The sequence below is a fragment of the Talpa occidentalis genome, unplaced genomic scaffold (assembly GCF_014898055.3).
Source record: "Talpa occidentalis isolate TD23 unplaced genomic scaffold, MPIMG_talOcc4v2.1 talOcc4.12, whole genome shotgun sequence".
NCBI lineage: Eukaryota > Metazoa > Chordata > Mammalia > Eulipotyphla > Talpidae > Talpa > Talpa occidentalis.
Genome location: NW_023601212.1, coordinates 102,009,280 through 102,030,362, shown reverse-complemented (window position 1 = coordinate 102,030,362; position 21,083 = coordinate 102,009,280). Strand labels below are relative to the sequence as shown.

Below are 21,083 nucleotides of genomic sequence, written 5' to 3'. Positions count from 1 at the left end.
TTTTTATTATTATTTTTTAAGATTTGTTTTTTATTTATACAAGAGCTGGGATACAGGCCAGATGCGTGGGAGGGTGAGAGGATTCACCAGAGACAGAGTGGGGAACAGAACAGGCAGACTGATGAAATACACTGCTGAGGGGAGCAGCGGCTGACACAGAAGGGGTCTGCTCGCCATGTGGGTTGCTCCGAGACTGGAGGGGATCGAACCGGCACTGCAGAGGCTGTGGACAGCTTCACAGCGCTGCGCTCAACCGCCTGCGCCACCAAGGAGGCCCTGGGATGTTTATTTAAAAAAAGGCAGAGGCTGAGATGTGGTGGCTGAGGGAGGCGTGTGTACATGTTGAGCGGTGAAACTGCACTGCCCAAATCATGTAGGCAGCTGGCAAATCAATACAGTTTGACTGAAAAACAAAAAAAAAAAAAAATACAAGAGGTGGGGAGTCGGGGCGAGTAGCCTTTCCCTTCAGCTGCACTCAAGGACCCGTCAGCTCTTTTTGTTCCTGCCCAGGTGACCTTTGCCTCAGCTTTTTGGTGTCATGGACCTGACCAATGGCAGGTCTTCAGTCGCCATCTTTTAAATGTCTGGCCGAAGGGCGAGGGCTTGTATTTGCACCACGTTCTCTGCACTGCTGGTGGATCCAAGTGTCCACAACGTCAAGATCGATATTTGTAGAACTCTCACCCCCTTCTCTGCCCGGTCATTCCAGGACGTTCGGCTCTTTCTGCACGTGGCTTTGATCCGGAAGGAGCGGCTGCGGGGCCAACAGGCGCAGGGCCGCTGTGATTGTCAGCCCCGAAGCACCATCTGCTGCGGTAAGCCTTCCTCCCGTCCCACTTTATCCTATTCTCACATTATATAAGCTCAACAAGACTACAAATCCGTTTATTTTTCTTTTTTAAAGATTTATTTATTTATGGGGCCTCCCCTGGTGGTGCAGCGGTTGAGCACTGGACTGCGAAGCTGCCCGCAACCTCTGCAGCACCGGTTCGATCCCCGGCCGCCCGCTGCTCCCCTCAGCAGTGTACTTCGTCAGTCTGCCTGTTCTGCTCCCCGCTCTGGCTCTGGTGAACTCTCTCACCCTCCCATGCTTCTGACTGTATCCAGTGCTTGTATAAATAAATACATAATTTTTTAAAAAAGATTTAATTTATGCATACAAGAACTGAGGTGTAGACCGAGGTGCAGGGGTGAGAGGTTTCACCAGAGATAGAGTGGGGAGCAGAACAGGAGGATCCAATGAGTGAGACACACCACTAAGGAGAGCAGCAGGGAGACAGGAGAGGTCTGCTGCTCCATGTGGGTCAGCTCGCTGGCTGGGGGTCGAACTCACGCCACAGTGGCTGGCGATAGCTTGATAGTACTGAGACTTTAACCACTGTGCCACCAGAGAGGCCTGAAATCCATTTATTTTGTTCTTCTTCAGGACAAACCCTTTTAAGTGTCCCAATATCTATAATCTTTTTTTTTTCTTTTTGGCACAGATTGTTGAGTCTCTTCAGTGTTTTGATCTAGCATAGGCAATTTCTTTAAATTTTTTCCACATCGAACCTTCATTTTGAAATATAAAATTCAGTGGCATTAATTAAGGTATCACTGTCACGCTGCTGTGCCACCACCACAATGCTTCCAAAAACCTTTCCATGACCCCTATCAAAAAATCCATACCCTTGGGCCTGCCAGGTAGTACAGCGGTTGAGCGCTGGGTTGTGAAGCTGCCCGCAGCCTCTGCAGCACCAGTTCGATCCCGGGCCGCTGGGCGAGGGTCCCACATGGCGCACAGACCTCTCCTGCCGCCCGCTGCTCCCCTCAGCAGTGTACTTTGGTCCTTCTGCCTGCTCTGCTCCCCGCTCTGGCTCTGGTGAATTCTCTCACCCTCCTGCACCTCTGACTGTACCCAGTGCTTGTATAAATAAATAAAAAAAATCCATACCCTTAAGAAATAGCTCCTATTCCTTCTCTTCCTCAGTCCCCTGTAATTTCCTGTTTTCTGTCTCTGAATATGCCTATTCTAGATATTTCCTGTAAGTGGGATTATGCATGATGTTTCCTTTTGTATCTGGCTTATTTCACTTAGGATAAAATTTTCAAGGTTTACCCATGTTGTACCATATAACAGTGCTTCATCCCTTTTCATCACTAAATAATATTCCATTGTTTGGATTATGGAGGTATCTTTTTTTTTTTTAAGATTTTATTTAGGGCCTCCCCGGTGGCGCAGCGGTTGAGAACTGGGTTGCGAAGCTGCCCGCAGCCTATGCAGCGCCGGTTCGATCCCCGGCTGCTCCCCGGCCACCAGAGGAGGGTCCCGTATGGCGCGCAGACCTCTCCTGCCGCCCGCTGCTCCCCTCAGCAGTGTACTTCGTCGGTCTGCCTGTTCTGTTCCCCGCTCTGGCTCTGGTGAATTCTCTCACCCTCCCTTGCTTCTGGCTGTACCCAGTGCTTGTATAAATAAATAAATCTTTAAAAAAAAAAAAAAAGATTTTATTTATTTATTTATACAAGCACTGGGCACAGTCAGAAGTGCAGGAGGGTGAGAGAATTCACCAGAGCCAGAGCGGGGAACAGAACAGGCAGACTGAGGATACACTGCTGAGGGGAGCAGCGGGTGGCAGGAGAGGTCTGCCTGCCATGTGGGACCCCACCCGGCGGCCCGGGATTGAACCGGCGCTGCAGAGGCTGCGGGCAGCTTCTCAGCCCAGCGCTTAACCGCTGCGCCACTGGGGAGGCCCTCGTCTTTTTTTTTTTTTTTTAATTTATTCATCGTTGATGAACACTTTGGTTGTTTCTACCTTTCACTATTGTGAATAATGCTGCAATGACCATAGTTGTGCAAATAGTCATTCAAGTCCCTGCTTTTAATTTTTTGGGAAGCATAAATTCAGAAGTGGAATTGCTGGTTCCTATTACTGGTAATTGCTGGAATTGCTGGTAATCCTATGTTTAGCTTTTTGAGACCAGAACTGATTTCCACAGCGGCTGCACCACTTCATGTTGCTGCTAACAATGCACAAGGCTTCCAGTATCTCCATATACGTGTTATTTCCTTTTTTAAAAATAAGCATGCCAGTAGGTGTGAAGCAGCATAATGATTCCTTGAAAAGACCTGACTCATGGGTTTATATCAGTCCCATTTTTCTGGATTTGTCTGGTAGTTTCTCTATAGTGTTTAACTTTTCCTCCATCCCCAGTTTGCTATAAACCACAACTTAGATCCAGAGGTCTCATTAGATCCAAGTGGCATTTTTGGCCAATACTTTGGAGGTGATGCCTTATCTTGAAGTTTTTAATATACTTCATGTTTTATACTCATTTATTCCTTTCAATGGAGTAAATTCCAATTATTATTCTATTTTTCCAAGTTTGACCAGAGGGAGCAAACTTCCAAGCTGCCCTCTTTGTCTCCTGTTAAACATTTCAATTTGTTCACAAATCCTTAATTTGAAAAAATTCAAGTCTAAAGGAAATTTGAAAGGCCAGACCTTGTCTTCAGGACAAAAACAGAGTGACACCTCTGGGTGCAGGGATTCCAGTTCTCACTGGAGTGAATGCTCCCCCCATTGATAAGAGGACTCAGCAATGATGCCTATGACTGCCTCACATACCACCAATCAAAATGTGAAATAAAGGTTTATCATCTGAATCCTTATAAAAATGACTACTTGGGTAAGTAATTGGATAAATGACATTATTTCCAAGTGTCATTTATCCAGGACACAGATGTTTGAGCAGAGAATGCAGATGTAAGTATCGCTTAGTATCTGTAGCCGCCACCCAGTCAACTGGGCCAGCCCGGAGCACTGACGAGGTTGGGGGGGCGCGTGTTTAACATAAGCCACCTCATTTATCTGCACAACTCCGCAAGGTGGACATGACTTTTCCTCTAACAACGGAGGAAGTGTTGGGATTCCACGAGGCTGATAGCTTTCTTGGGGTCACGTGAGCCATCACGGTGGCTCTGGGAACGGAGATCAGACGTGTGTGGCCAGAAGGTTCGGCCCCGGCAGCGTCATGTTTGTTTCCCGGCAAGGAAACCGCCCCGGACGGGGTGGGGGAAAGACGCAGGATTGGGAGTTTTCTCTGGCAGAAGGGCTGTTGCTGATGATCGCCCCCAAGATTGCATCATTCCAAAGGCGCCAAGTCCTGAGCTGGCGCTACATAATTGGGCTTGCAGGTCTTTATTGTGAGCGTCGGAGCCAAAAGATCCCAAGGAGGCGAAGGGACAATTACACTCTGCTTGCGTGTAATGAGGCTCTCGGGGAATATGGCCCCAGCGGCCGTGGCAGCTCCGGTAAAGAGTTGGTCCAATGATTCCCCGACATCCTGCCTGCACCGAGGGCTGCGTCCAGGCGCTCCAGCCCCTGCTTCCTGCAGACTCCGGGCCACGCCCTCTCCTTGCCACTGATCTTCGTCCGAGTCTGGAAATTGAAGCCAGCCTGGCTCTCCCCGGGATGGCGAAGTCTGCATCCTCCCCAGGTAAGTCACCGGTGCCTGCAGGGGGTAAAGCCCATGTGGGCGCTGTCACCACGTCAGGCTATAAGTGGCCTCACAGGCCACTCTGGGTCCGCTCTGTGGGGAACCCAGATTTGCTGAGTTTCTGCCCCTAGCTCGGATCACCTCCCTTCTAACCCTACCAGTGAGGCTTAGGGCGCTCCCTGGACGTGGTGAGGATGCCAGGGCCCGGAGCTCCCCGAGTGCGCCAGAGCAGGGCCAGGCCCCTGCGTGTGCTGTTGATCACTGACAGCCTCGAGCGCACAGGGAGAAGGGGAACGTGCAGGTCAGGGATGGGGGAGCTGAGATGTGTCCTCTAAGGCCCCGCCGTTGCCGAAACGCTTGCGCTGCGGCCTCTGTGATGTCCGTCGAGTCTCCCTCAGGATTCTTGTCTCTGTTGTATTTTATTAAAGATCCGTAGTTATGGTAGAAAGTTCAGATATACAAGGGATCGGGGGACAAAACCAGTCACCGTGTCTCGTGTCCCCCCAGAGCTCCTGTGCATGCATCAGGCACCCGGTGAGGGGCAAGGGGAGCACCATTATGGGCGACACACACAAGGGGCAGGGGGTGGCTTCCCATGGCCCAGCTGCACCACGCGGTGTGTCCCGGCAATCTTCTCTGCTGACCCACTGGCCATCCTGTTGCAGGCTCTTGAATTTCTCCTGCTTTGTCTGCCTCTGGGCCCGGGCTCCCGCCCCCATGAGGGCCGCCAACCAGTCCAGCATCTCCGAGTTCCTGCTCCTGGGGCTCTCCAGCCAGCCCCAGCAGCAGCAGCTCCTGTTCGTCCTCTTCCTGACCATGTACCTGGCCACGGTCCTGGGGAACCTGCTCATCCTCCTGGCCATCAGCGTGGACGCCCGCCTGCACACCCCCATGTACTTCTTCCTCAGCAACCTGTCCTTCGTGGACCTCTGCTTCTCCTCCACCACCATCCCCAAGATGCTGACCAACCACATCCTGGGGAGCCAGACCATCTCCTTCTCGGGGTGCCTGGCGCAGATGTACTTTCTCTTCATGTTCGTGGACATGGACAACTTCCTCCTGGCTGTGATGGCCTATGACCGCTTTGTGGCCATCTGCCACCCCTTGCACTACTCCACCAAGATGACCCCTCGGCTGTGCGCGCTGCTGGTGGCCGTGTCGTGGGTCATCGCCAACCTGAACGTCCTCTTGCACACCCTGCTGATGGCTCGGCTCTCGTTCTGTGCAGACAACGCCATCCCCCACTTCTTCTGTGACGTGACGCCCCTCCTGAAGCTCTCCTGCTCTGACACGTCCATCAATGAGCTCACCATTCTGACTGAAGGTGCCCTGATCATGATCACCCCGTTTGTTTGCATCCTGGTGTCATACATCCACATTGCCCGCGCGGTCCTGCGAGTCCCGTCCACCCAGGGGCGCTGGAAGGCCTTCTCCACCTGCGGCTCCCACCTGGCCGTGGTCTCCCTCTTCTACGGCACCATCATCGCTGTCTACTTCAACCCTTCCTCAGAACACTCGTCTGAGAAGGACACTGCAGCCACAGTGCTGTACACGGTGGTGACCCCCATGCTGAACCCCTTCATCTACAGCCTGAGGAACAGAGACTTGAAAAGGGCTCTTGGGAAGGTGGTTTGCAGGAAGACGCTTTCTGTCTGATGGGAACCAAAGCTGTAGCTCACCCTCCTGCTAGGCGGTCCCGGGGGGAAAGGCAGCAGCGATCTTGTTAGTGACACTCTGGTAACCAGTATCGATGCATCGATTATTTATTTGTGGTTCTGGTTCCCCTCCAATCCCTTGTGTCTGCTGAGTAAGGAGACTGCTCTTTATGACCATTTTTTGAGTTATTTCGAACCCGAGCCAAGTTTTTCCTTTTGCAAAGTTCTGTCTGGAAGGGTGCATGCTGCACATGTTCTTTTTTTTTTTTTTGATTTATTTATTTGTTTATTTATACAAGCACTGGGTACAGTCAGAAGCGCAGGAGGGTGAGAGGATTCACCAGAGCCAGAGCGGGGAGCAGAACAGGCAGAAGGACCGAAGTCCACTGCTGAGGGGAGCAGCGGGCGGCAGGAGAGGTCTGCACGCCATGTGGGACCCTCCTCCGGTGGCCGGGGAGCAGCCGGGGATCGAACCAGCGCTACAGAGCCTGCGGGCAGCTTCGCAACCCAGTGCTCAACTGCTGTGCCACCGGGGAGGCCCTGCACATGTTCTTGAATATTAGAATCATTTGGAAATTTTCACTAAGCATGCTGTTCAGGCCCCAACACTGGCCAAAACGCCAGACCCTCCTGGGTGGGCCAGACAAGGAGACTCTGAAGGTCTTGGTGGTTCCCACGAGGAGCGGCTGGAGCATCCCCAGCCTCTCTCCTTTGTCCGCATGTCCTCTGTCATCGTTAGTTGTCAATGTCGTGTTACAAAGCGCAAAATTAATTTCGAGCCTCAAGGGAACAGCAGAGTAGAACATGAGGATGACCGTGGGGAGTAACAGTTCAGGAGAGACTCAGAGGCCAGCGGGCACGTGGCCCAGACCCTAGGAGGCAGCGGGAACCCCGAGAGCATCCTGATTGTCCCTTAGGGGGAGGGGTCAGTGGGTGTCTGTTGTCAGGGAAACAGAAATCATCGCTGTTCCTTCTGCCCAGACCCCCTCCCCTGGCTTTCTAGTGTGTTCGGCAACACGCACCCCCCCACACCCACACACACATGCAAGGCCCAGTGAAACGCTGCCCCCTCCTTGCGCCCTCTGACGCCCTCATCTGCCTCTTCAACTCTGTTTTGCTTTGGTAATTCTTTCTGGTCCATAGAGTTTCCCAGATTGAGACCAGCCCCACGAGTACCCGGATTCTGGGAGTAATCGCCTGGTGTCCCTGGCCCGGCACTGCGCCTAGGCCAAAGGCAGCACTCAAGTCTCGTCGAAAGTAAAAGAACCAGGATGACTGTATTAGTACATTAATGAATGGACCACTCCAACTTTTAATTTGGTCATTTTCACTTGAGAAGGAGTTTACAAACTCTCCCTATTTAAAAATGTATCCTCCGTTAGGTGGCAGATCCCCCCTGCACACTGGATCCTCAGAGCTGTGAGCAAGGAAACTGAAGCAAACGGGAACCTTGCGGACGCCCAGAGACAGAGGCTCAGACACAGAGTCTCACAAGAGACGGCCGCAGACTTCCCGGAGAACTTTGTGTTCTGATAGGCTGCTTCTTTCTGCAGAGCCCTCCGAGGTCTTTGAAGTGAGATTTCAATGCACAATGTTTTATCACATGGATGCAACACACGTTATTCATTCACACAACGGCGAGTGTGTCTGCAGGCTACACAGCGCTGCCGCACCCTTTCTGGTGTAGAAATCGTTGTGTCCTTCAGTGGTCACCGGCCAGACCATTTCTCCAGCTTAGAGCACCCATTAGGTGATCTGTTTGTTATTTTGTCATTGTTTCTGCCCGGCCCTACCTGCCGTGGCTAGCAGAAGACGCGAGCGCTCCCAGTGTCAGACAGCGCGGAAGCTCGCTCCAGGTCGGGCGTCCTGGCTCGCCCGTCCCACACATAGGCAGCAGCAGCAGGAAGTCGGGCTTGAGACTGGGAGGGGGGATTGTCTGAGCTCAGGTAGCTGCGCTGTGAGCTTGTTTGGTGGGCGGCGGAATCGGTGTTTGGGGGCCACACTGGGACGCACTTATGGCCTCAGGAGACAGCTGTCTGACTTCAGGCTTCCCTCATCCTCCATGAAAGCGTGGCTCTGGCCGCGGTGGCCATTCCCACGGCTCCACTTTGTCAAAACGCCCTGTCCCCGCTCTGATCACCCAGCTCAGAGGTGCCCTCTGATCCCCTCTGCATCGGACACCCCTTCTGCACCCCTGGCGTCTTCTCATGGGCAGTGCACTCCAGCCCGGCTTTGTCTACGACGCAGCTGTATTTGTGAAGTAGAATTCAAGTGGGTGCATGTGAGGATTAGAATCTGCGGTCACTTAGGGATGTCAATAGAGGTTTACGTACTTGATCTGTGAAGTCTTTTAATTAACGTTTCAATGATTTTTTCTATGTATTAATAGCTGCTCCTTTTTGATTTGTGTTGGGCTGCCGGGAGCATAGAGGATTGTGAATGTTGTGCATTCATTATGGGCATACCTTTTAGTGGCCCCGAGATCTTTGTCATTGTATTTTTTTGTTTGTTTTTGTTTTTTTAAAGATTTATTTATTTATTTATACAAGCACTGGTACAGTCAGAAGTGCGGGAGGGTGAGAGAATTCACCAGAGCCAGAGCGGGGAGCAGAGCAGGCAGACCGATGAAGTACACTGCTGAGGGGAGCAGCGGGCGTGGCAGGAGAGGTCTGCGCGCCATGTGGGACCCTCGCCCAGCGGCCGGGGATCGAACTGGCGCTGCAGAGGCTGCGGGCAGCTTCGCAACCCAGCGCTCAACCGCTGCGCCACTGGGGAGGCCCTCTTTGTCATTGTTAACCCAATTTTCATCTTGAAGTATATTTTGATTAATGTTAACGTCACTAGCGCGACTTTAATTTGCCTTATGTTGGCTCATTCTCTCCAGCTGTATGAAATAATTGACTTGGATGCAGGAGTTTCCCTCAGGTCAGGATTTTCTTTTGTTTCTAGAGCTTCTGATGCCGGTAAGATGAGAGTATCCCACATCCACAGGACAGTCAACAGACAATGCCTCATCTTCCAGCCACTGTTCCAAACAAACAAACAAACAAGTGAACAAACAAGTGAACAAACAAACCAAACTTTCTGAGTCTAAAATGAACCCATGTTTGGTGGGAGGCAGTTCTCCGCGGGTGTCTTGCCTTTTGTGAACAGAAACACTCGCCGCTGCTGTCCTCGGCCATGTCCTCAGGCATGTGTGGATGGCACATGGCCTTGGAAGATGAGGTGGTGTGTTTCTGGGCAGGGGTTTCACTGTCCCCTGTAAGGAAGATGATGGCTCCTTCTGGGTCAAAGGTCAGGCGCGTTTACTCCCACGGTAAAAGGTTTGATTCCCTCAGCTGGAGGCTTCCCCTCTATGACCATCCACTGTGTGTACTCTGGCCTCACGGATGTGCTTCTGTGGGGCTGGCACTGAGGAACCCGATGTGGATACTGATATTCTGGCTCCTTCTCTTGCTGTAACACAGATTCTTTGTCTCTGGCCCCAGGGCCTTTGTTTTCTATCAGATCCACGAAGCTGGCAGCCTCGCTTGTTGGCTTGTAAGCGGGGGCAATCTCAGACTTCCCAGTTCATGGCAATGCTTATTAAAGAGACTTTTTGGGAAATGAAAAAGTTGTCAATAATAACGAAAAATAATGAAAACCCTTACATTCTGGTTATTTTTGTGTCCCAGTTTTTCATTTGGCATAAAATGACAATGACACTCTGACAGCAACACGAACCGCTGAGTCATGTGGGTTGATCAAATCCCGTATGCTTGAGCTCCGAGCGGCATGACACTTACACCGTGTATATTTTGAGGATGTCACTTAGTGTTGTCTACACAGTGTAACCCAGGCCACCGCGCTCTTTCCTTGTCTGTCTCATTGGTATTGTCTGCTGTTTGGTCCTTGTGCTGGGAGCAACGTCAGCTGTGAGTCCTTCACTCCCCTCTGAAACCAGGACATGTCCCGGCCTGTCCCACAGCCTGCTGGGCTAGGCCAAGGGGATGTTAGTGCAGGAGACCTAAGTGGAGACTCCAGATGTGCTCGCCCCGTTGGGTCTGCCCGCCTGCTCTCCAGTGCTCCACCAGAGCGTGCTCCAGGTCCTGCTGCCCGGCCAGCCTGAGACTCGGGTAGACCCAGGAGGAGTCGACACGCCCAGCTTACAGCCTGGAGCCAAACCCAGATGAGCCACAGTCTGGAGCCTGGTTGACCTGCCGACCGCGGTAGTGCTGTTTCTCTGCCCAGCCGCTGGGCGCAGAGCCCTGCCCTGTGCTGCACAGAGGCGGCTCGTCCCTGACCTGCTTCTTTTTTTTTTAATTTTTTTTTTTAATAGAGGCATGTTTATTTATTTATTTATTTATTTTGTTTATACATGCACTGGGTACAGTCCGAAGCGCGGGAGGGTGAGAGAATTCACCAGAGCCAGAGCGGGGAGCAGAGCAGGCAGAAGGACGGAGGTACAGTGCTGAGGGGAGCAGCGGGCGGCAGGAGAGGTCTGCGTGCCATGTGGGACCCTCCTCTGGTGGCCGGGGAGCAGCCGGGGATCGAACCAGCGGCGCGGAGGCCGCGGGCAGCTTCGCAAGCCAGCGCTCAACCACTGCGCCACCGGGGAGGCCCCCTGACCTGCTTCTTTTGGAACTTAGGTCTTGGCTTCTGAGATGCCACTTTTCTTCACTTTCCTGATTGTTTCCTGGTTCTTTATGGATCTTATTTGCTGCCTTTCTGTTCCTAGCACCTTATGACACACCACTGTCCTCATGGTCTTATTCTTGGCCCCCGCCCCCCATTTCATACTGTCTCTCCCTGGGTGATGACACACACACGCATCGTCTCAAAGAAACTCACCATAACTTCTGAACCTTGTGAAGCCAAACCCTCCCTGAGCCACAGGACCAAAAACTTATGATTCCTGGGCCCATCCACCTGGTTTTCTATCATATGATATGTGACCTTTTGTGTCTGCCTCTGTCACTCAGCATAATAGTTTTGAGGTCCAGCCACTTTGTAGCTTATATCAGTGCTTCTTTCATTGTTGTGACTGAAAAATAATGCTCTGTTGTTTATGTAGACTACAGTATGTTTACCTGCTCATACACTGATACGCTCAACATTTTTTTTTTTTTTTTAAAGATTTTATTTATTTATTTATTTATACAAGCACTGGGTACAGTCAGAAGCGCGGGAGGGTGAGAGAATTCACCAGAGCCAGAGCAGGGAACAGAACAGGCAGACTGACGAAGAAATACACTGCTGAGGGGAGCAGCGGGCGGCAGGAGAGGTTTGCCCGCCATGTGGGACCCTCCCCCGGCAGCCGGGGATTGAACCTGCGCTCCAGAGGCTGCGGGCAGCTTCACAGCCCAGCGCTCAACCACTACACCACTGGGGAGGCCCTGATACACTCAATATTCTTTTGGTGAACCCCTCTTCTGCTAAAATTGGCTTTTATAATTTGTAAGTAAGAACAGAGCTCTGGGCGTAACAGGTTGAATTATAGCCAGCCATCCAGAATGGACTCAGAATCAGAATTGAAAAAACCAGGAGATTTTCTCCAACCTGTATCTTCTCCTTTCTGTGTCTTTATTTCTCTGGCTCCTCTCTGCTCTTCCATCAGATTGTCAGGAACAGGCAGAATAGGCTTGGGGCTGCACATTACAGACAAGTCAAAGAGGCACATGGACAGGCTGTCACTCGAGTCTAGTCCAAGCATCCTGTTCAACTAGCTATGGTGGAGGGGAGGGGATATGACATGAACGTGGTTCCTGGTGCCCCAGAACCACGCCTATGTGGATCATAGGGGTTGCATTTGGAGAGTCATTCCAAAAAGGTATCCACCTGGAGGCCTGGAGTTGAAAATCACAGCATGATGGATTGTCCTGGACACAACAATTCTTAGCATCAGGCTACACTGTACCGCAGATGTGTTCATGGACTATGTAAGGGTTACACAGAAATCACAGGACTAGCCTGGGTCTGAACAATTGAAGTAAAAGGAACAAGGACTTAATAACTGAATTTCCACATTATGTGCAAGGAAGACTCAGCTCCAGGTCTCCCCGAATGTTGTCTGGGATTTTTCTCCATCAAAGTAGTTTCACTTCTGGGCCTCCCTGGTGGTGCAAGGGATTAAGCACAACACTGTGAAGCTGTCCGCAGCCTCCGCAGCACGAGTTCGATCCCCATGCAGCCAGGGAGCTACCCACATGGCTCAGCAGACCTCTGCTGTCTCGCGCACTGCTCCCCTCAGCAGTGTGTTTCAGTCAGTCTGCCTGTTCTGCTCCCCACTCTGTCTCTGGAGAATCCTCTCACCTGTACCTCTGGCCTGTACCTCAGTTCTTGTATGCATAAAAAAATAATTAAAAAAAAAAAGTAGTTTCACTTCTTATATCTTCAAGTTTTGACCAAATGGCTATATCTAAACCTTGAATGATTATCTTTGCCGTCATTGTTTAATCCAACAGATGCCAAAAGTAGGGGAGCAAATTATTGTCTTTTGTTTCTAATGAGGCTCTTGGGGAATCTGCCCCCAGTGGTAGGGAAGCTCCTGTAAGTGCCTGCTGTGTGGCTGCCCTGAACATGTTCCTGCACAGAGGGCTAAGACTATGAACCCCGACTCCTCATTCACCTAATATTTGTCTGATTTCCAGGACATTCCAATTCCTACAGAGAAGAGAAGCAGAGGTGAAGGACAGTTGAGAGTGACATCACCAACCTCCTCCAGTTAAGATGACACAGTGGAGACATTGATATATTTGGTTTTTGGTTTTTGTTTTTAAGATTTATTTATACAAGCACTGGGTACAGTGAGAGGGGGAGGGTGAAAAATTCACCAGAGCAAAACAGGCAGACTGAGGAAAGCAGCGGGCATGGCAGGAGAGGTCTGCGCACCATGTGGGACCCTTGCCGGCGGCTGGGGATTGAACTGGTGCTGCAGAGGCTGCGGACAGCTTCACAACCCAGAGCTCAACCACTGCGCCACTGGGGAGGCCCCCATTGATATATTTGGACATGAAGGTCCCTTGGGAAACTCCACGGCTACATTTTCCAAATACAAAGTTAATGGTAGGAGCCTGGAGTCTGTGGGCTGTATCTTGAGATGAACCCAATAATACTCAACAGGGCCTCTCTGGTGGTGTAGTGCTATCAAGCTATCACCAGGCACTGCAGCCCGAGATCGATCCCTGGCCAGGGAGCTGACCCACAGGGCGCAGCAGACCTCTCCTGTCTCCCCGCTGCTCCCTCAGCAGTGTGTTTCAATAGATCCACCTGTTCTGCTCCCCACTCTGTCTCTAGTGAATCCTCTTTCCCCCTGCACCTCTGGCCTACACCCCAGATCTTGTATGCATAATAAATAAATAAAAAATAAATAAATAAACAATGCACAAGTCTTTCAGGTTCTCCATATGCTTCTTATTTCCTTTTTTAAAAATAACCATGCCTTGGGCCTTCCTGGTGGTACAGGCGGTTGAGTACAGTGCCGTGAAGCTGTCCGCAGCCCTGCAGTGCGGGTTTGATCCTGGCCAGCCAGTTAGGGTCCCACATGGCAGGGCAGACCTCTCCTGTCTTGCGCGCTGCTCCCCTCAGCAGTGTATTTCGTCAGTTTGCCTGTTCTGTTTCCTGCTCTGTCTCTGGTGAATCCTCTCACCCTCCAGCACATCTGGCCTGTCCCCGGTTCTTGTATAAAAATAAATAAAATGATTTAAAAAATAAATAAAAATAACCATGCCAGTAGGTGTGAAGCAGCATAATGATTCCTTGAGAAGACATGACTCATGGGTTTATATCAGCCCCACTTTCTGGATTTGTCTGGTAGTTTCTCTATAGTGTTTAACTTTTCCTCCATCCCCAGCTTGCTATAAACCACAGTTTAGATCTAGAGGTCTCATTAGATCCAAGTGGCATTGTTTTTTTTTAAAGATTTATTTATTTATTTATACAAGCACTGGGTAGAGTCAGAAGCGCGGGAGGGTGAGAGAATTCACCAGAGCCAGAGCGGGGAGCAGAGCAGGCAGAAGGACCGAAGTACACTGCTGAGGGGAGCAGCGGGCGGCAGGAGAGGTCTGCGCGCCATGTGGGACCCTCCTCTGGTGACCAGGGAGCAGCCGGGGATCGAACTGGCACTGCAGAGGCTGCAGGCAGCTTCACAACCCAGCGCTCAACCGCTGTGCCACTGGAGAGGCCCCCAAGTGGCATTTTTGGCCAATACTTTGCAGGTGATGCCTTATCTGTCATGGGCACCATGATGAAGGCACATGATGTCACATGATTACTCCAGATTGCCAAGTTGTCAGTGATGTATTAGATGAAGGGCTGTGGGACATGGTTGTTGGTGGTGACCTGAGGAAGCAGTTCTTATGTTATACTGGCCAGTGTGCAACTCAAAAGGAATCTGTGGAGTGACATGTTCACGTGAATGTGAATATCCTGTGAACGTTCTGTTCCTACCCGTCCACTCCCGACTGCTCTCTGATCATTGTCTACACCATCTGGGAGTTAAAATGATGATTTCCTAGTTCGTAATTTTTCTATATTTCTTAGTGTCATTATTCTGGAAAGAAGAGCTCCTCTTCAGGAACCCAGGGGGAACCTTAGATTGTTTTTTAAAAGACAGGATAAATTTCCCTTTAATTATTGATTTTCATCTCCAGTGATGACATTAAACTACTTTGCATGGCTCTCTGTTCTGTAATGTTACTGTTGAATTCAAGTTTTTAATACACTTCATGTTTTATACTCATTTATTCCTTTCCATGGAATAAGTTTCAATTATTCCTTTTGATGCTCAAATTGTTCCAAGTTTGGCCAGAGGGGCAAACCTCCGAGCTGCCATCTTTGTCTCCTTTTTAAAATTTCATTTTATTCACAAATTCTTAAAATTTTATTCACAAATTCTTAAAAAAATTCAAGTCGAAAGGAAATTTGAAAGGCCAAACCCGGTCTTCAGGACAAATACAGAGTGACACCTGTGGGTGCAGGGATTCCAGTTCTCACTGGAGTGAATGCTCCCCCCATTTATAAGAGGACTCAGCAATGATGCTATGGCTGCCTCACATCCAGAATAAAAGGTAAGGTTTATCATCTGACTCCTTATAAAAATGACTACTTGGGCAAGTAATTGGGTAAATGACATTATTTCCAAGTGTCATTTATCCAGGACACAGATGTTTGAGCAGAGAATGCAGATGTAAGTAATGCTTAGTATCTGTAGCCGCCACCCAGTCAACTGGGCCAGCCCGGAGCACTGACGAGGTTGGGGGGGGCGCGTGTTTAACATAAACCACCTCATTTATCTGCACAACTCCGCAAGGTGGACATGACTTTTCCTCTAACAACGGAGGAAGTGTTGGGATTCCACGAGGCTGATAGCTTTCTTGGGGTCACGTGAGCCATCACGGTGGCTCTGGGAACGGAGATCAGACGTGTGTGGCCAGAAGGTTCGGCCCCGGCAGCGTCATGTTTGTTTCCCGGCAAGGAAACCGCCCCGGACGGGGTGGGGGAAAGACGCAGGATTGGGAGTTTTCTCTGGCAGAAGGGCTGTTGCTGATGATCGCCCCCAAGATTGCATCATTCCAAAGGCGCCAAGTCCTGAGCTGGCGCTACATAATTGGGCTTGCAGGTCTTTATTGTGAGCGTCGGAGCCAAAAGATCCCAAGGAGGCGAAGGGACAATTACACTCTGCTTGCGTGTAATGAGGCTCTCGGGGAATATGGCCCCAGCGGCCGTGGCAGCTCCGGTAAAGAGTTGGTCCAATGATTCCCCGACATCCTGCCTGCACCGAGGGCTGCGTCCAGGCGCTCCAGCCCCTGCTTCCTGCAGACTCCGGGCCACGCCCTCTCCTTGCCACTGATCTTCGTCTGAGTCTGGAAATTGAAGCCAGCCTGGCTCTCCCCGGGACGGTGAAGTCTGCATCCTCCCCAGGTAAGTCACCGGTGCCTGCAGGGGGTAAAGCCCATGTGGGCGCTGTCACCACGTCAGGCTGTAAGTGGCCTCACAGGCCACTCTGGGTCCGCTCTGTGGGGAACCCAGATTTGCCGAGTTTCTGCCTCTAGCTCGGATCACCTCCCTTCTAACCCTACCAGTGAGGCTTAGGGTGCTCCCTGGACGCGGCGAGGATGCCAGGGCCCGGAGCTCCCCGAGTGCGCCAGAGCAGGGCCAGCGGCGGGGGCAGCAGAGCCTCACCCCGGCGTGTGCTGTTGATCACTGACAGCCTGGAGCACACAGGGAGAAGGGGAACGTGCAGGTCAGGGATGGGGGAGCTGAGATGTGTCCTCTAAGGCCCCGCCGCTGCCGAAATGCTCGCGCTGCGGCCTCTGTGATGTCCATCGAGTCTCCCTCAGGATTCTTGTCTCTGTTGTATTTTATTAAAGATCCGCAGTTATGGTAGAAAGTTCAAATATACAAGGGATCGGGGGACAAAACCAGTCACCGTGTCTCGTGTCCCCCCAGAGCTCCTGTGCATGCATCAGGCACCCGGTGAGGGGCGAGGGGAGCACCATTATGGGCGACACACACAAGGGGCAGGGGGTGGCTTCCCATGGCCCAGCTGCACCGCGCGGCGTGTCCCAGCAATCTTCTCTGCTGACCCACTGGCCATCCTGTTGCAGGCTCTTGAATTTCTCCTGCTTTGTCTGCCTCTGGGCCCGGGCTCCTGCCCCCATGAGGGCCACCAACCAGTCCAGCATCTCTGAGTTCCTGCTCCTGGGGCTCTCCAGCCAGCCCCAGCGGCAGCAGCTCCTGTTCGTCCTCTTCCTGACCATGTACCTGGCCACGGTCCTGGGGAACCTGCTCATCCTCCTGGCCATCAGCGTGGACGCCCGTCTGCACACCCCCATGTACTTCTTCCTCAGCAACCTGTCCTTCGTGGACCTCTGCTTCTCCTCTACCACCATCCCCAAGATGCTGACCAACCACATCCTGGGGAGCCAGACCATCTCCTTCTCGGGGTGCCTGGCGCAGATGTACTTTCTCTTCATGTTCGTGGACATGGACAACTTCCTCCTGGCCGTGATGGCCTATGACCGCTTTGTGGCCATCTGCCACCCCTTGCACTACTCCACCAAGATGACCCCTTGGCTGTGCGCGCTGCTGGTGGCTGTGTCGTGGGTCATCGCCAACCTGAACGCCCTCTTGCACACCCTGCTGATGGCTCGGCTCTCGTTCTGTGCAGACACCACCATCCCCGACTTCTTCTGTGATGTGTCGCTCCTCCTGAAGCTCTCCTGCTCTGACACGTCCATCAATGAGATGATGATTCTGACTGAAGGTGCCCTGATCATGATCACCCCGTTTGTTTGCATCCTGGTGTCATACATCCACATTGCCCGCGCGGTCCTGCGAGTCCCGTCCACCCAGGGGCGCTGGAAGGCCTTCTCCACCTGCGGCTCCCACCTGGCCGTGGTCTCCCTCTTCTACGGCACCATCATCGCTGTCTACTTCAACCCTTCCTCAGAACACTCGTCTGAGAAGGACACTGCAGCCACAGTGCTGTACACGGTGGTGACCCCCATGCTGAACCCCTTCATCTACAGCCTGAGGAACAGAGACTTGAAAAGGGCTCTTGGGAAGGTGGTTCGCAGGAAGACGCTTTCTGTCTGATGGGAACCAAAGCCGTAGCTCACCCTCCTGCTAGGCGGTCCCGGGGGAAAGGCAGCAGCGATCTTGTTAGTGACACTCTGGTAACCAGTATTGATGCATCGATTATTTATTTGTGGTTCTGGTTACCCTCCAATCCCTTGTGTCTGCTGAGTAACAAGACTGCTCTTTATGACCATCTTTTAAGTTATTTCGAAACTGAGCCAAGGTTTTCCTTTTTCAAAGTTCTGTCTGGAAGGGTGTATGCTGCATATATTTTTTTTTTATTTTAAAGATTTATTTATTTATATAAGAACTGGGTACAGGCCAGATGTGCAGTAGGTGAGAGGACTCACCAGAGACAGAGTGGGGAACAGAATAGGCAGACTGACAAAATACACTGCTGAGAGGAGCATCAGGCGAGACAGGAGAGGTCTGCTTGCCATGTGGGTAGCTCTGAGGCCAGCTGGGATTGAACCAGTGCCTCAGAGGCTGAGGACAGCTTCACAGCGCTGCGCTCCACCTGGTGGCCTGGGCCACCAGGGAGGCCCCCACTCTAACTTTTATTTATTTATTTATTTATTTTTTTTAAGATTTATTTATTTATTTATTTACACAAGCACTGGGTACAGTCAGAAGCGCGGGAGGGCGAGAGAATTCACCAGAGCCAGAGCGGGGAGCAGAGCAGGTAGAAGGACCAAAGTACACTGCTGAGGGGAGCAGCGGGCGGCAGGAGAGGTCTGCGTGCCATGTGGGACACTCCTCCGTTGGCTGGGGAGCTGCCGGGATCAAACAGGTGCTGCAGAGGCTGCAGGCTGCTTCGTAGCCCAGCGCTCAACCGCTGCGCCACCAGGGAGGCCCCACTCTAACTTTTAATTTGATCCTTTTCACTTGAGAAGGAGTTTACAAACTCTCCCTATTTGAAAATATATCATTCATGGCCTCCCTGGTGGCGCAGCGGTTGAGCGCTGGGTTGCGAAGCTGCCCGCAGCCTCTGCAGCGCTGGTTCGATCCCCGGCTGCTCCCCGGCCACCGGAGGAGGGTCCCACATGGCGCGCAGACCTCTCCTGCCGCCCGCTGCTCCCCTCAGCAGTTACTTCAGTCCTTCTGCCTGCTCTGCTCCCTGCTCTGGCTCTGGTGAATTCTCTCACTCTCCCGCGCTTCTGACTGTACCCAGTGCTTGTATAAATAAATAAATAAACAAATCATAAAAAAAAATATATCATTCACTAGTTGGCAGATCACCCGTAGACACTGTGGAACCCCAGAAGCCATAAACAAGGAAACTGAAGCAAATGGTAACCTTGCTGATTCAAGACGCCCAGAGATAGATGCTCTTAAACAGAGTCTCACAAGAGACGGCCGCAGACTTCCCGGAGAACTTTGTGTTCTGATAGGCTGCTTCTTTCTGCAGAGCCCTCCGAGGTCTTTGAAGTGAGATTTCAATGCACAATGTTTTATCACATGGATGCAACACACGTTATTCATTCACACAACGGCGAGTGTGTCTGCAGGCTACACAGCGCTGCCGCACCCTTTCTGGTGTAGAAATCGTTGTGTCCTTCAGTGGTCACCGGCCAGACCATTTCTCCAGCTTAGAGCACCCATTAGGTGATCTGTTTGTTATTTTGTCATTGTTTCTGCCCGGCCCTACCTGCCATGGCTAGCAGAAGACGCGAGCGCTCCCAGTGTCAGACAGCGCGGAAGCTTGCTCCAGGTCGGGCGTCCTGGCTCGCCCGTCCCACACATAGGCAGCAGCAGCAGGAAGTCGGGCTTGAGACTGGGAGGGGGGATTGTCTGAGCTCAGGTAGCTGCGCTGTGAGCTTGTTTGGTGGGCGGCAGAATAGGTGTTTGGGGGCCACACTGGGACGCACTTATGGCCTCAGGAGACAGCTGTCTGACTTCAGGCTTCCCTCATCCTCCATGAAAGCGTGCCTCTGGCCGCGGTGGCCATTCCCATGGCTCCACTTTGTCAAAACGCCCTGTCCCCGCTCTGATCACCCAGCTCAGAGGTGCCCTCTGATCCCCTCTGCATCGGACACCCCTTCTGCACCCCTGGCGTCTTCTCATGGGCAGTGCACTCCAGCCCGGCTTTGTCTACGACGCAGCTGTATTTGTGAAGTAGAATTCAAGTGGGTGCATGTGAGGATTAGAATCTGCGGTCACTTAGGGATGTCAATAGCGATTTACGTACTTGATCTGTGAAGTCTTTTAATTAACATTTCAATGATTTTTTCTATGTATTAATAGCTGCTCCTTTTTGATTTGTGTTGGGCTGCCGGGAGCATAGAGGATTGTGAATGTTGTGCATTCGTTATGGGGCATACCTTTTAGTGGCCCCGAGATCTTGTCATTGTTAGTCCAATTTTCATCTTGAAGTATATTTTGATTAATGTTAACGTCACTAGCGCGACTTTAATTTGGCTTATGTTGGCTCATTCTCTCCAGCTGTATGAAAGAGTTGACTTGGACGCGGGAGTTTCCCGCAGGTCAGGATTTTATGATGTTTCTTTTGTTTCTAGAGCTTCTGATACAGGTGAGAAATGAGAGTATCCCACATCCACAAGGACAGTCAACAGACAATGCCTCATCTTCCAGCCACTGTTCCAAACAAACAAACAAACAAGTGAACAAACAAACCAAACTTTCTGAGTCTAAAATGAACCCATGTTGGTGGGAGGCATTTCTCCGCGGGTGTCTTGCCTTTTGTGAACAGAAACACTCGCCGCTGCTGTCCTCGGCCATGTCCTCAGGCATGTGTGGATGGCAAATGGCCTTGGAAGATGAGGTGGTGTGTTTCTGGGCAGGGGTTTCACTGTCCCCTGTAAGGAAGATGATGGCTCCTTCTGGGTCAAAGGTCAGGCACGTTTACTCCCACGGTAAAAGGTTTGATTCCCTCAGCTGGAGGCTTCCCCTCTATGACCATCCGCTGTGTGTACTCTGGCCTCACGGATGTGCTTCTGTGGGGCTGGCACTGAGGAACCCGATGTGGATACTGATATTCCGGCTCCTTCTCTTGCTGTAACACAGATTCTTTGTCTCTGGCCCCAGGGCCTTTGTTTTCTATCAGATCCACGAAGCTGGCAGCCTCGCTTGTTGGCTTGTAAGCGGGGGCAATCTCAGACTTCACAGTACTTGCAACAAGGGAGGGGATTTTACATGAAGGTGCTTACTGGGACCCAGAACCACGCTTATATGGATTATACGGTTCCATTTGGAGAGTCATTCCAAATTTTATGTATCTGGAGGCCTGGAGTTTGAAAATCACAGCGTGAGGGGTTCTGGAGTCCTGAGTCTTTGGGCTGTGTATTGAGATTAACCCAGTAATAATCAAGGGGATCTCCCTGGTAGAGCAAGGGGATAATCTCCCTGCTATGAAGCTATCACCAGCCACTGCCC

The 21,083-nt window shown here is 51.5% G+C and overlaps 2 protein-coding genes across 2 annotated transcripts; both read left to right on the top strand.

Moving 5' to 3' along the window:
• The first annotated feature begins 5,162 nt into the window (after positions 1–5,162).
• On the top strand, positions 5,163–6,132 carry LOC119240219 (olfactory receptor 1F1-like). The gene has a single exon (XM_037504585.2). The coding sequence runs from the start codon at positions 5,194–5,196 to the stop codon at positions 6,130–6,132; it is 939 nt and encodes a 312-aa protein (XP_037360482.1). The 5' UTR covers positions 5,163–5,193.
• A 10,637-nt stretch (positions 6,133–16,769) lies between these two features.
• LOC119240218 (olfactory receptor 1F1-like) lies at positions 16,770–17,708 on the top strand. The gene has a single exon (XM_037504584.1). It carries the CDS (start codon positions 16,770–16,772, stop codon positions 17,706–17,708), a length of 939 nt encoding a protein of 312 aa, XP_037360481.1.
• The last annotated feature ends 3,375 nt before the right edge of the window (positions 17,709–21,083 follow it).

What these genes read in the sequence shown, in the direction of transcription:
- LOC119240219 (XM_037504585.2), top strand. Translation starts at nt 5,194, where the DNA reads ATGAGGGCCGCCAACCAGTCCAGCATCTCCGAGTTCCTGCTCCTGGGG.
- LOC119240218 (XM_037504584.1), top strand. Translation starts at nt 16,770, where the DNA reads ATGAGGGCCACCAACCAGTCCAGCATCTCTGAGTTCCTGCTCCTGGGG.